Source organism: Schistocerca serialis, chromosome 2 (genome assembly GCF_023864345.2).
Source record: "Schistocerca serialis cubense isolate TAMUIC-IGC-003099 chromosome 2, iqSchSeri2.2, whole genome shotgun sequence".
Lineage (NCBI taxonomy): Eukaryota > Metazoa > Arthropoda > Insecta > Orthoptera > Acrididae > Schistocerca > Schistocerca serialis.
This window is the reverse complement of record NC_064639.1, coordinates 359,963,087-359,976,920: the sequence shown is the minus strand read 5'-3', so window position 1 is coordinate 359,976,920 and position 13,834 is coordinate 359,963,087. Positions and strand designations below refer to the sequence as shown.

At 39.6% G+C, this 13,834-nt stretch overlaps 1 protein-coding gene across 1 annotated transcript in view; it reads left to right on the top strand.

Annotated features, from left to right (window-relative positions):
- The window catches only part of LOC126457180 (transmembrane protein KIAA1109), a 507,473-nt gene that overhangs the window by 277,181 nt on the left and 216,458 nt on the right, over positions 1–13,834 (top strand). Inside the window, exon 47 of the mRNA XM_050093265.1 lies at positions 5,261–5,444. Coding sequence (XP_049949222.1) covers positions 5,261–5,444 — 184 coding nt within the window. The remainder of the gene's footprint in view (positions 1–5,260; positions 5,445–13,834) is intronic.

Sequence of the window (13,834 nt, the reverse complement as noted above, 5' to 3'; positions counted from 1 at the left end):
ATTGTTGAACATGACTCTGAGGCATTTGAGTCACTACTTGTCAAGCCTGTAGTCAACAAGATAGTGTCTTTGGCCAAGAGCAAGAGACTAGAAGTGGATAACAATGATATCAATGAGCTTGTGGAAGGTCACAGCCAAGAAATGACAAACGAAGAGTTTATAGGATTATAGTGTGTTTCACAGCAGGACGAGGAGGAGGAGGAGGAGGAGGTGGTGGTGGTGGTAACAGCAAAGCACCAATCTTCTGGTGCAATAAGAGAAATTCTGATGGCTTGGGAATCAGTTGCATCGTACATTGAAAATCATCACTGCAGTAAAAATCATCACCCCAATAAAGCAGTGGCTACGTGCACTACAAATTTATTTGACGATAATGCTGTGTTGCATTTTTGCCAAGTGTTGAAGCATTGACAGAAACAAAAGACTGTAGATACCTTCCTAGTAAAAAAAATAAATAAATAAATAAATAAAAATAGTCATCTATTGTGGATAATAAAGTACATAATACTGTAAGTATAATTTTCTTTGAATAAATGGAATTAATAAGATAAAACTTTTAGTACTTTTTCTGCATGGAGTGCACTATCATATTTTACATCAATTTATAAGGAATAAATTGTTTTGAGTAATGAGTGTTTTGCACTACAAGTAAGGTTCTAGAACGAATTATGCTCACTTTGTGAGGTTCCTCTGTGTAGCGCAAGATCGGTTGTTGGTGTGATGCACGATGTTTACTGCCTCTAACTTAATAATATAAGCATTAAATTTCATTTAAGTGTCAATCTTCACAATGTTTTCTATGTTATGGATCATATTGGAAATCTGTCACGTTTTAGGTGTACCACTCAGCTGTCTTCCTGTACAAAGACTACTTTATAACAACTGATGACTACTGTAGCCTTAATGATTCTCTCTCTCTCTCTCTCTCTCTCTCTCTCTCTCTCTTTCTTTCTTTCTCTGGTTTTCCCTTTATTATTTTTATTTTATTTATTGGTGAAAGTTAGTGGGTCTTAACATATAATACAGAAACAACCTAAATAGAATGAATCTTTTATTCTGTAGGGGAATGTGTACCATTTCAAACTTTCTGGTAGATTAAAACTGTGTTCCGGATTGAGACTCGAACCCTGAACCTTGCCTTTTGCGGACAGCACCTATCAATTGAGCTATCCAGGCATGACTCACAGTAAGCCATCATAGGTTTATTTCCACCAGTACTTCTGTCCTAAACTTCACAGAAATTCTACATACCTTGCACGAGAAAGGATATTGCAGAGAAATAGTGTAGCCAAAACCTAGAGAATTGATTCCAGAATGAATCTTCCACTCTGCAGAAGTGTGTACAATGTTTTGAAACTTCCTGATAGAAAAACCTGTTTGCTGGGCTGGGACTTGAGCCTGGAATCTTGCATTTCAGGGTACGAGCACTGCCCACAAAGGGTGAGGACCATTTCTCCATAATAAGTTCTTTTGCAGTGATTATAGCTTGCAAGGTAAGCGGGAAAATTTCTGTAAAATTTGGAAGGTAGAATATCAGGCACAGGCAGAAGTAAAGCTTTGAGGATGAGTCATGAGTCCTTCCAGAGAACTCAGTCGGTAGAGCACTTACCTGCAAAAGGCAGAAGTCTGAGGTTAGAGCACTGATGTGGCATACAGTTTTAACCTATGAGGAAGTTTCAGCTGAAGTAGCTTTCTTTAAAACAAGACTTTGTATGTTGTTATTATCTTTTGGTTTAGAGAATTGGGAATGTTGAAAGAAGATTTAGATCTGAAGATTTCTAAGTGAAAAAAGTGTTTTTATAGGATATTAAAGTTAAAAACAGAAACCAAAACCTTTGGAAAAGTGACAGAAGCAAATAGGTTTTGGGTGAAACAACTAACATCGGTAATTACAGTATGATTAACAAGCAATGGTTGTTCGAGCAGGACAAGGCATGGATGGTGATAGCAGTGTTGCAGGCTCCAAGTGACTGTTGCGGTATGCGTGTTCAAGTGCTTTGCACTTGGTAAAAATGTCTGTCATGCAAATTATGTCTCTTGATTGCTTATGTAGATTTTATCGCTTAACACCCTCGTCAGTGGTGACAACTCACAACAAATTGAATAAAAAATCACTACATAACTCTTTATGATCACGTTTAATTCTCTCACTGACTATAATGTTCACTGCAAAATGCATAGAACACTACTGAATGCTCATTGGTTGTTGGAAAATAGATGGTGTCAGGTGCGCAGAGCAAGCCTAAACTCCACTGTAATTGTTCGTGACTCCAGCTACAGATACAGTAGAGCGTCGATTATCCGAACGTCGGTCAACCGAACAACCGCTTAACCGAACTGTGTACTCTCTCGCACCGGTTACTCTCCCACCCTACCGTCCATCATCCCCCTCACTCCCAAACCAAGTTTCCCACAGTAGTCGCCGCACTGGGCCACCACAGGCGGAACATTGCTTCTAATGGGGCCTTCACAAGGCACTGCTGACCGGCCAAGCCGCCAGTCGCTGTGTTTCAACAATCAGCACACTTCTGTTGGCTTGGCACTGGCAGTAGAAGTAGCGGCAGTATCAAAGCTGTTCACAGCAACAGCTGCGCCAGCTTAGAATTGAGGCATGCCGCTCCGCGCAGTTTGAAGGATTGCGCGCCCCCAAGAAGAGCTTCTCACGGTGCAAACAGTCACCTTCTGTTCTCTGTTACAACCACTTGTGTGCGGCTGCGTGAAGAAGTGAACTTCACGATACAAAATGCTTAAACGTAAACGTGTTGTCCTTTCTATGAGGGACAAGTACGAGATTATTAAAAGGTTAGAAGAAGGTGAATCTGCAACCACTTTATCCAATGAGTAAAAGGTGCGGAAATCGACAATTACGGATATAAAAAAACAAAAGACGAGCATAGCAAATTTTATAGCTATGCTTGACTCTACTGGTGGATCAACAAGCCGTAGAACTATGAAGCTCGCCACTAACACAGATCTAGATGATGCTGTTTACAAGTGGTTTACACAAAAGAGATCGGAAGGAGAACCTATCTCAGGTCCCATTCTGTGTGAGAAGGCAATGCAGTTCAACGAAAAACTTGGAGGGCCTTCGAGCTTTAAAGCAAGCACAGGCTGGTTAAAACACTTCAAGTCAAGACACGGCATTCGTGAGCTTACAATACAGGGAGAAAAACTGTCGGCTGATTCTTCAGCAGCTGATTCTTTCAAAGTCAAACTAAGGGACGTATTAAGTACGTGACTTAGCTGCTCGTAAGCGTGTAGGCTTGCTAAGACAGACCAAAATAAAGGATTTTATTTAAACGTTAATTTTGTATACTGTGTGTATTGTTCATGCAAAATGCGTATGTAATATGTATATATTTTTGTTTAATAAACTGTGCCACATACTATATATTCCTACTGAAGTTGCCTTTGTATGTTACTTTGTAATACTAAAAGATATGCCTGTTTTTATGGATAAATTTACTGTACAGTACTTCTTTTTGGCAAATAAACATGTACAGTTCGATTATCCGAACAAACCAGTTTTCCGAACACCCATGTCCCCCAATTACTTCGGATAATCAATGCTCTACTGTATTTGTAAACATATTTTATAGGAAATCTCAGTGGAAGAGGTATTGAACAGTCTTTCACTTAGAAAATTGTAACAAGTAGCAGAAATTTTGGACAAAGATCAGCTTCTGAGTATGTGTGTGGGCGCGCGCGCGCCGCCCCCCCCCCCCCCCCCCCCCCCCCCCACACACACACACACACACACACACACACACACACACACACACACACAGAGAGAGAGAGAGAGAGAGAGAGAGAGAGAGAGAAAAGAGTGTTCGCAATATCACCTCACAAATAGCATAATCTACCAACTCCATACTGCTACCTCGAAGTACTCATACCCACAAAACATTCTTTGAACTTCTGCACCAACCTTGGTTTGTTGACATGATACACTTGTAACTCTAGTCCCAAAGCCACAACACACCTAGAAACAGTTGTTAAGCTCTCTTCAAAAAATGGCAGTTCCACTTTTTAAGAAGCTGCTCATCACAGTTGGGCTGTGTTGGTGCACAGTTAAGACTGTATAGAGATGTGTAAACAGGCAGAATACGGTGTTGCGGTCGTCAACACCTAATAAGACAACAAGTATCTGGTGCAGGTGTTAGATTGGTTAATGCTGCTACAATGGCAGGCTTTAAAGATTTAAGTGAGTTTGAACGTGCTGTTATAGTCTGCGCACGAGTGATGGGACACAGCATCTCCAAGGGAGCGATGAAGTGGGGATTTTCCATATGACTATTTCACAAGTGTACCGTGAATATTAGGAATCTGTAAAACATCAAATCTCGGACATCTCTGTGGGCGGAAAAAGATCCTGCATGAATGGGACCAACGACGACTGAAAAGAATCATTCACTGTGACAGAACTGCAACCATTCTGCAGATTGCTGCAGATTTCACTGCTGGGCCATCAACAAGTGTTAACATGCGAACCATTCAACCAAACATCATCGATGTGGGCTTTCGCAGCCAAAAGCCCACTCATGTACCTTAATGACTGTACGACACAAAGCTTTACGCCACACATTGGCTCGTCAACATCGGCATTGTACTGTTGCTGACTGGAAACATGTTGCCTGGTGAGATGAGTCTCGTTTCAAATTGTATCAAGCGGATGGTTTTTTGCGGGTATGGAGATGACCTCATGAATCCATGGACCCTGCGTGGCAGCAGGGGACTGTTCGAGCTGGTGGAGCCTCTGTAATGGTGTGGGGTGTGTGCAGTTGGAGTGATCCGGGACCCCTGATATGTCTACATACAATACCCCCTCGTATTGTTACAGATTTATGGACAGCTGTGCAGGATTCATGGTGTCAATTCTCTCCAGTTCTACTTCAGGCATTAGTCGTGTCCATGCCACGTTGTGTTGCAGCACTTCTGCATGCTCATGGGTGCCCTACATGATATTAGACAGGTGTACCAGTTTCTTTGGCTTTTCAGTGTATCATTAAGTATTTTCTATAGCAGATTGATGTGTGGTGCATAGACACACATAATAGACAGCAGTAATAATTTGTGTTACATGTGTCTATGCACTACACATCAGTCTGCTGTAGGTGGGGTGGTGTTTATGTGTTGTTCCAACCAGAAATTTCAGTCATTGGTATTATGTATTTTCTGCTGATTATACATGGAAAGTAAATTAAAAACAAGCTTTTTACAGGAATCATTTTGCAAAATAATATTTTTTTTTCCACTTCAGGAATCTCGTATCAATACAATGACCACAGATGATACACTGGAGGATCCTGAATATCAGAGTGGAGCAGGATATAGTTTGTATCCAATGCATGACTCCCTGCGTCTCTTGGATGCTCACCTGATATTTGAACCTCTCTTGGCTTGCCTGGGAGTAATGCCCCAGCAGATGATAAGCAATCTCAGTGGTATGTAAATTTGTTAAACATTATTGACAATGTTTTTAATAAAATTTAAGCTTTAATTGTGTAAAATTTGTCATGTTATTAACTGATGCAAATAGAACTGAGTGTGGTGTCGTAGTGGTCAGCAAACTGGACTCACGTTTGGGAGGACAGTGGTTCAAAACCCCATCCGGCCATCCAGATGTAGGTTTCCCATAATTTTCCTAAATCACTTCAGATAATTGCCAGGATTGTTCCTCTGCAGAGGACATGGCCAGTTTCCTTCCATTATCCTTTCGTAATCCGAGCTTGTCTCCATATCTAATGATCTTGCTGTCAACAGAATGTTACAGTCTAATCTTCCTTCTTTCCATTTATGTGTGAAAGGATTTTATTTATAAACTTAATGATTCATCCTCATCTGTAGAGGGCTTGTGGCTTCAGATTACTGCACACAGTGATTCACAACTGACTGAAGTGAAGTTTTGTTGCAAGCTACATGCACACCAGCCCTTCAAGTCACCTTTTTTTTAAGCACACTTGACTCTTATTGTTTATCACAAACTATTGCTACTGTACCTCAGTTGAAGACTTGTGCACTCTCTCTTCAGTTCCAAACCAGATGCCATTTGGCCTACAGCCTGCCTCTCTTAGACTGAAATTATTGTTTTTTTAAGGCAGTCTCTACTGTTTCTCTGCAAAGCCACTTGCAGTACCTACTTGTGGCTGCCAGGATGTGTATGGTGGTGGGCAGGTGTATATGGGTACTGTTAATAGGGAGTCCAACAGTGTATTGAGCAGCATAATTGCGGTTGGGAAAGATAAGAAATAGATATATCATCCATACCGGAACACATTTTGAGAGCAGGAAACCACTAAATTTGATTTGATAAGACTCAGTTCTGGGCAGTCACAAAATTGCACTGTACCAGGTTGTACAAAGCAGTATAAAATTTTATTGATATAGTGTTCCCTCCAATGAACCATGGACCTTGCCGTTGGTGGGGAGGCTTGTGTGTGTCAGCGATACAGATGGTTGTACCATAGGTGCAACCACAATGGAGGGGTATCTGTTGAGAGGCCAGACAAACATGTGGTTCCTGAAAAGGGGCAGCAGCTTTTTCAGTAGTTGAAGGGGCAACAGTCTGGATGATTGACTGATCTGGCCTTGTAATACTAACCAAAACGGCCTTGCCGTGCTGGTACTGCGAATGGCTGAAAGCAAGGGGAAACTACAGCTGTAATTTTTCCCAAGGGCATGCATCTTTACTGTATGGTTAAATGATGATGGTGTCCTCTTGTGTAAAATATTCTGGAGGTAAAATAGTCCCCCATTCAGATTTCCGGGCGGGGACTACTCAAGAGGACGTTGTTATCAGGAGAAAGAAAACTGGCGTTCTACGGGTCGGAGTGTGGAATGTCAGATCCCGTAATCGGGCAGGTAGGTTAGAAAATTTAAAAAGGGAAATGGATAGATATAGTGGAATTAGTGACGTTTGGTGGCAGGAGGAACAAGACTTTTGGTCAGGTGAATACAGGGCTATAAATACAAAATCAAATAGGGGTAATGTAGGAGTAGGTTTAATAATGAATAAAAAAAATAGGGGTGTGTGTAAGCTACTACTAACATCATAGTGAACACATTATTGTGGACAAGATAGACACAAAGCCCACACCTACTACAATTTGTATGCCAACTAGCTCTACAGATGATGAAGAAATTGATGAAATGTATGATGAGATTAAAGAAATTATTCAGGTAGTGAAGGGAGATGAAAATTTAATAGTCATTGGTGACTGGAATTTGATAGTAGGAAAAGGGAGAGAAGGAAATATAGTAGGTGAATATGGATTGGGGGTAAGAAATGAAAGAGGATGCCATTTGGTAGAATTTTGCACAGAGCATAACTTAATCATAGCTAACACTTGGTTCAAGAATCATAAAAGAAGGTTGTATACATGGAAGAATCCTAGGGATACTGATAGGTTTCAGGCAGATTATATAATGGTAAGACAGAGATTTAGGAACCAGGTTTTAAATTGTAAGACATTTCCAGGGGCAGATGTGGACTCTTACCACAATCTGTTGGTTATGAACTGTAGATTAAAACTGAAGAAATGGATCAAGTAGGTAAAAAGACGAGAGCTAGTAGAAATCCTTGGGTAACAGAAGAAATATTGAATTTAATTGATGAAAGGAGAAAATATAAAAATGCAGTAAATGAAGTAGGCAAAAAGGAATACAAACGTCTCAAAAATGAGATCGACAGGAAGTGCGAAATGGCTAAGCAGGGATGGGTAGGGGACAAATGTAAGGATGTAGAGGCTTATCTCACTAGGGGTAAGATAGATACTGCCTACAGGAAAATTAAAGAGACCTTTGGAGAAAGGAGAACCACTTGCATGAATTTCAAGAGCTCAGATGGAAACCCAGTTCTAAGCAAAGAAGGGAAAGCAGAAAGGTGGAAGGAGTATATAGAGGGCCTATACAAGGGCGATGTACTTGAGGAAAATATTATGGAAATGGAAGAGGATGTAGATGAAGATGAAATGGGAGATATGATATTGCGTGAAGGGTTTGACAGAGCACTGAAAGACCTGAGTCGAAACAAGGCCCCGGGAGTAGACAACATTCCATTAGAACGACTGATGGCCTTGGGAGAGCCAGTCCTGACAAAACTCTACCATCTGGTGAGCAAGATGTATGAGACAGGCGAAATACCCTCAGACTTCAAGAAGAATATAATAATTCCAATCCCAAAGAAAGCATGTGTTGACAGATGTGAAAATTACCGAACTATGAGTTTAATAAGTCACAGCTGCAAAATACTAACGCAAATTCTTTACAGACAAATGGAAAAACTGGTAGAAGCCAACCTCGGGGATGATCAGTTTGGATTCCGTTTAAATATTGGAACGTGAGGCAATACTGACCTTACGACTTATCTTAGAAGAAAGATTAAGGAAAGGCAAACCTACGCTTCTAGCATTTGTAGACTTAGAGAAAGCTTTTGACAATGTTGACTGGAATGCTCCCTTTCAAATTCTAAAGGTGGCAGGGGTAATATACAGGGAGCGAAAGGCTATTTACAATTTGTACAGAAACCAGATGGCAGTTACAAGAGTCGAGGGACATGAAAGGGAAGCAGTGGTTCAGAAGGGAGTGAGACAGGGTTGTAGCCTCTCCCTGATGTTATTCAATCTGTATATTGAGCAAGCAGTAAAGGAAACAATGAAAAATTTGCAGTAGGTATTAAAATTCATGGAGAAGAAATAAAAACCTTGAGGTTCGCTGATGACATTGTGGTTCTGTCAGAGACAGCAAAGAACTTGGAAGAGCAGTTGAACGGAATGGACAGTGTCTTGAAATGAGGATATACGATAAACATCAACAAAAGCAAAATGAGGATAATGGGACATAGTTGAATTAAATCAGGTGATGCTCAGGGATTTAGGATATAAAATGTGGACTGGCAAAGGCAAGGAAACCGTTTCTGAAGAGGAGAGATTGTGTTAACATCTAGTATATATCTAAGTGTCAGGAAGTCTTTTCTGAAAGTATTTGTATGGAGTGTAGCCATAACCCTGTATTCACCTGCCCTGAAGTCTTGTTCCTCCTGCCACCGAACTTCACTAATTCCCACTATATCTAGCTTTAACCTAGCCATTTGCCTTTTTAAATTTTCTAACCTACCTGCCCGATTAAGGGCTCTGACATTCCATGCTCCGGTTCATAAACTGCCAGTTTTATTTCTCCTGATAATGACGTCCTCCTGAGTAGTCTCCACCCGGAGATCCATATGAGGGACTATTTTACCTCTGGAATATTTTACCCAAGAGGACACCATCATCATTTGACCATACAATAAAGCTGCATGCCCTCTGGAAAAATTAAGGCTGTAGTTTCCGTTGCTTTCAGCCGTTCGCAGTACCAGCACAGCAAGGCCGTTTTGGTTAATGCTTCAATGCCGGATCAGCCAATCATCCAGACTGTTGCCCCTGTAACTAATGAAAAGACTGGTGCCCCTCTTCAGGAACCACATGTTTGTCTGGCCTCTCGACAGAGAGCCCTCCATTGTGGTTGCACCTACGGTATAGCTATCTGTATCACCGAGACACGCAAGCCTCCCCGCCAACGGCAAGGATCATGGTTCATGGCAGGTGGCTCACTGTTGATATAATAGTAATAATAAAAATAAGAATAGTATCAATAATAATGGTAACATAAATCAAGACAAGTTGCAGATAGACAGAAGATAAACTGCATTATGATTCAAAAAACACATGACATTGGAGTAATATTTTACAATATTTATTATGTTACAAACTGATTTTAGGCTGTTACGCCATATCAGGTACAAAGATAAATATATGTGGTTGTGAAATTTTTGTGGGATCAAAGATTTTAAATTAGTGCATCTAGAAAGTGTCTCAGCTGGTTTCCAAAGATGACAGTTGTTAATGTCTGGTTTAGGACTAAAATGAGAGGAATTATTTCAGTAAAATTGCAATGTAAAACTATTTTGCTTGTATAAACTACGCATCATGTTAAATAATGAACTAAATGGAGAATTTGCCCTGAAAACTCATTGACTGGAGTATAATCGTCTTCAGTGATGAGTCCTACTTTGAAATGAGCTCCAATAAGCAGTGAAGACTTGTATGGAGATGCCCTGGACAGTGTGGGATATCAATGTGACTGGAGTGATGGTCTGGGGTGCCATTTCTTTTCATACCATGACCCCTTTGTTGTCATCCATAGCACCCTTACAGCACAACAGTGTATCAATGATATTCTATGACCAGATTTGTTGCCCTTCATGGCAAGCTATACTCAGCTTACATTTTGGCAAGATAATGCCCACACAACAATTTCTACTGCTTGTCTTCCTGTTTGCCAAATCCTACCTTGGCCAGCAAAGTCAATAGATCTCTCTCCAAATGAAAATGTTTGGAGCATTATGGGCAGAGCCCTTCAACCAGCTCAGGATTTTGACAATCTAACACATGAACTTGACACAATTTGGCATGATATCCCCATGACATCCAACAACTCTTATCAGTAAACACCAAGCCAAATAATTTCTTGCATAAGGGCCAGAAGTGGACCGTTGCGTTTGACCTTCTCAGTATGTGAAGCTCTTTCTCTTCGATGAATCAATCAATTTTTCTGACATTGTAATCATTTGTTTGTCTGTACATGTACATCACATCTACCAATTTCCACTGCATTCAGATAATTCCGGTGTGTGTGTGTGTGTGTGTGTGTGTGTGTGTGTGTGTGGTGGTTTTTTGTCTTGAGAGTGTATTACTTCAAATTATCAATATATTATCGTTTGCTGCACTGGATTACTCATATATGACATTGTTAAACAACTTAAATCAATTACATGTAAAATATGGATAACATTTCATTATTAGCTTAGCAGAATAGGCTACTTTCCTATGTTAAAAATATAGTTCAGATGGTTGTTATTCTGACTGATTATGACATCTAAATAGCATTTAAAGTCAATATTCTCACAACAAATGTTACTTTTATGTAACTACAGCTTAAAAAGCATTAAATATCAAGATCTGGTCACATGATCAAAAATGGTCTGTTATTGACTGATGTTCCGCTGACATCACATGCTAGGAGTAAGATGAAGCTATATGTGTTTTGTAGGAGCGTTAGCTGAAGTTATGAGGTTTTTACGTACATATTCTGGAAACCTTTAGCTATTTAGTGATAAAAAATGCAATTAAAACTTTTAAGTATAGAACATGATTTTGTGAACACTGATAGTGGAAGTCTTGTGATAGCTGATGCATTTATGCTTCACCCATTTAGAGCGGTGGTATGAACAATGGTGGACATTCTTTTCCCTGCTCTGCAACATCATTAAATTCACTCAAAACTAAGGAATTGTAGGACTTTTGCAAATAAGCCCGTATATTATAACCAGACTGTTGAGTATCAGTCATGAACTGTGACCCAAAGCACAATAAAATTATTCTTGGCAAAATTTAAGTGTTGATTTCCTCTGTAGAAGGCACTCTGCAGAATACTATATCCATCAGGAATTCGATGGCACAATGGATAGCGCATCTGACAGCAGATAAAGAGGTCACATGTCTGAATCCGGGAAGGGTCATACATTTTTAAAAGTTTTACACGAAATACGAAAACAGTGTTAGCAAGAACTGATTGTAGCCGTTGTTTCAGTTCGGGGACGTATTATATATAGCTTCACATTAGTCTTAACCTGAGAAATGGACAACAGAGGGTAAATCGTTTACTTTGCGAACAAACAATTTTTGTTTTTTGGAAAGCATTGCTAGTAGTGAAGATATCACCAAACACCCACAGTGCAATAAGATATAGGACAATGAGATTTATGTTTATGAGTGTAAACTAATGTTAGCATCTGAAGCAGACTTACTTCATCTTTAAGTACGATGATGAATCTGCAAAAGTTTAATCAATAAGAAACCTTGCTGGACAGTACGAAAATGAAAGCATTGTTTCTAATAAAGTAAACAGTATATAGTCAAATTAACTAGAAAATATCTTCTTGAATGTGTGATGTGTGAATAGCAATTGAAAATGTAAGTGCATGTAAACAGCAAGGAAAACACAATAATATTCTGTTTCTGAGTGGCATGGTGAATTTTTTTAGTTGTTATTTGGTTTTCATATGAGAGGGCTGTTGAGTCATTTTCCAAACAAATTAAATGTTCTTTCAGATTAGATTCAAACCAGCAATCTATGTATATCATCTCATAAAATTCAACAGTCTACTACTCTAACAATTGAGCTACTGAGTAACTGAGATGCAGCTGACTGTAATGACAATTTTCACTAGGAGTGGGGTTTCGTTGAAAGACGCTATCCTTTGTTCTAACAACAGAGGTTATCATAGCGAACTTGTGTATCGACATGCTGGCAATTTGCCGGTACAGTGCAACCTCATTTTATACATCTTCTCATTCTCTGGACCACTCAAAAATGACTTTTATAGAGTTTTTATGGATTCATCTGTACAGTATGGTATTATACACCATTTGTAAACCATTTTCTGAAATGCAAATTCCAAAACAAGAGATCACTGTGTATTAGCATTATGACATCCTAGGAGCAGCAAGCTACCCAGTGTGACGTCAGAGGGCATCATGACTCAAAGTGAGCATTTTAGAGGGCTTTCAAATTATTTGAATTTCACTTCTATTTTTATAGAAGAATACTGAAATTCAAGAAAAAAAAACAAGGGAACATAAAATGATATAATTAATCATTTAAGACAAACTCCAGGAAACAGTCAAATACCCCATTTTCAGCACTAAGAAGCACAAAATATTAAACATCTCATTTTCCACTGCGAGTTACTTATGCCCCTGTTGTTGTAAAGACATATCAGCTTGAGGAAGTCCATGTATTCAGCACTTTTTCCATCCTTTTCATACAGTTTTAAAGGAGGGCTGAGGAAGGGAACAAAAGAAAAATTTGGATTAGGAATTAAAATCCATGGAGAAGAAATAAAAGATTTGAGGTTGCAGACAACATTGTAATTCTGTCAGAGACAGCAAAGGACCTGGAAGAACAGTTGAACAGCATGGATAGTGTCTTGAAAGAAGGCTACAAGATGAACATCAACAAAAGCAAAATGAGGATAATGGAACATAGTCAAATTAAATTGGGTGATGCTCAGGGATTTCGATTAGGAAATGAGGCACAAAAAGTAATAGATCTGTTTCCTATTTGGGAAGCAAAATAACTGATGATGGGCGAAGTAGAGAGGATATAAAATGTGGACTGGCAAAGGCAAGGAAAGCGTTTCTGAAGAGGAGAAATTGTGTTAACATCAAGTATGGATCTAAGTGTCAGAAAGTCTTTTCTGAAAGTATTTGTATGGAGTGTTGCCATTTATGGAAGTGAAACTTTGATGATTAATAGTTTAGACAAGATGAGAATAGAAGCTTTTGAAATGTAGTGCCACAGAAGAATGCTGAAGATTAGATGGGTAGACCACGTAACTAATGAGGAGGTACTGAATAGAATTGAGGAGAAGAGGAATTTGCGGCACAACATGACTAGAAGAAGGGATAAGTTGGTAGGACACACTCTGAGGCATCAAGGGATCATCAGTTTAGTATTGGAGGGAAGTGCGGAGGGTAAAAATCATAGAGAGAGGCCAAGGCATGAAGACTCTAAACAGTGTCAGAAGGATGTAGGTTGCAGTAGTTACTCAGAGATGAAGGTGCTTGCACAGGATAGAGTAGCATGGAGAGCTGCATCAAACCAGTCTCTGGACTGAAGACCACAACAACAACAATGAGAACAATCTAATGTAATTGGATAGATAAATCCAGTTTCTCAGAACTCTGAAAGTGGGAACTAGCGCTACAACATGTCCTTGATTCTCCCCACCCAC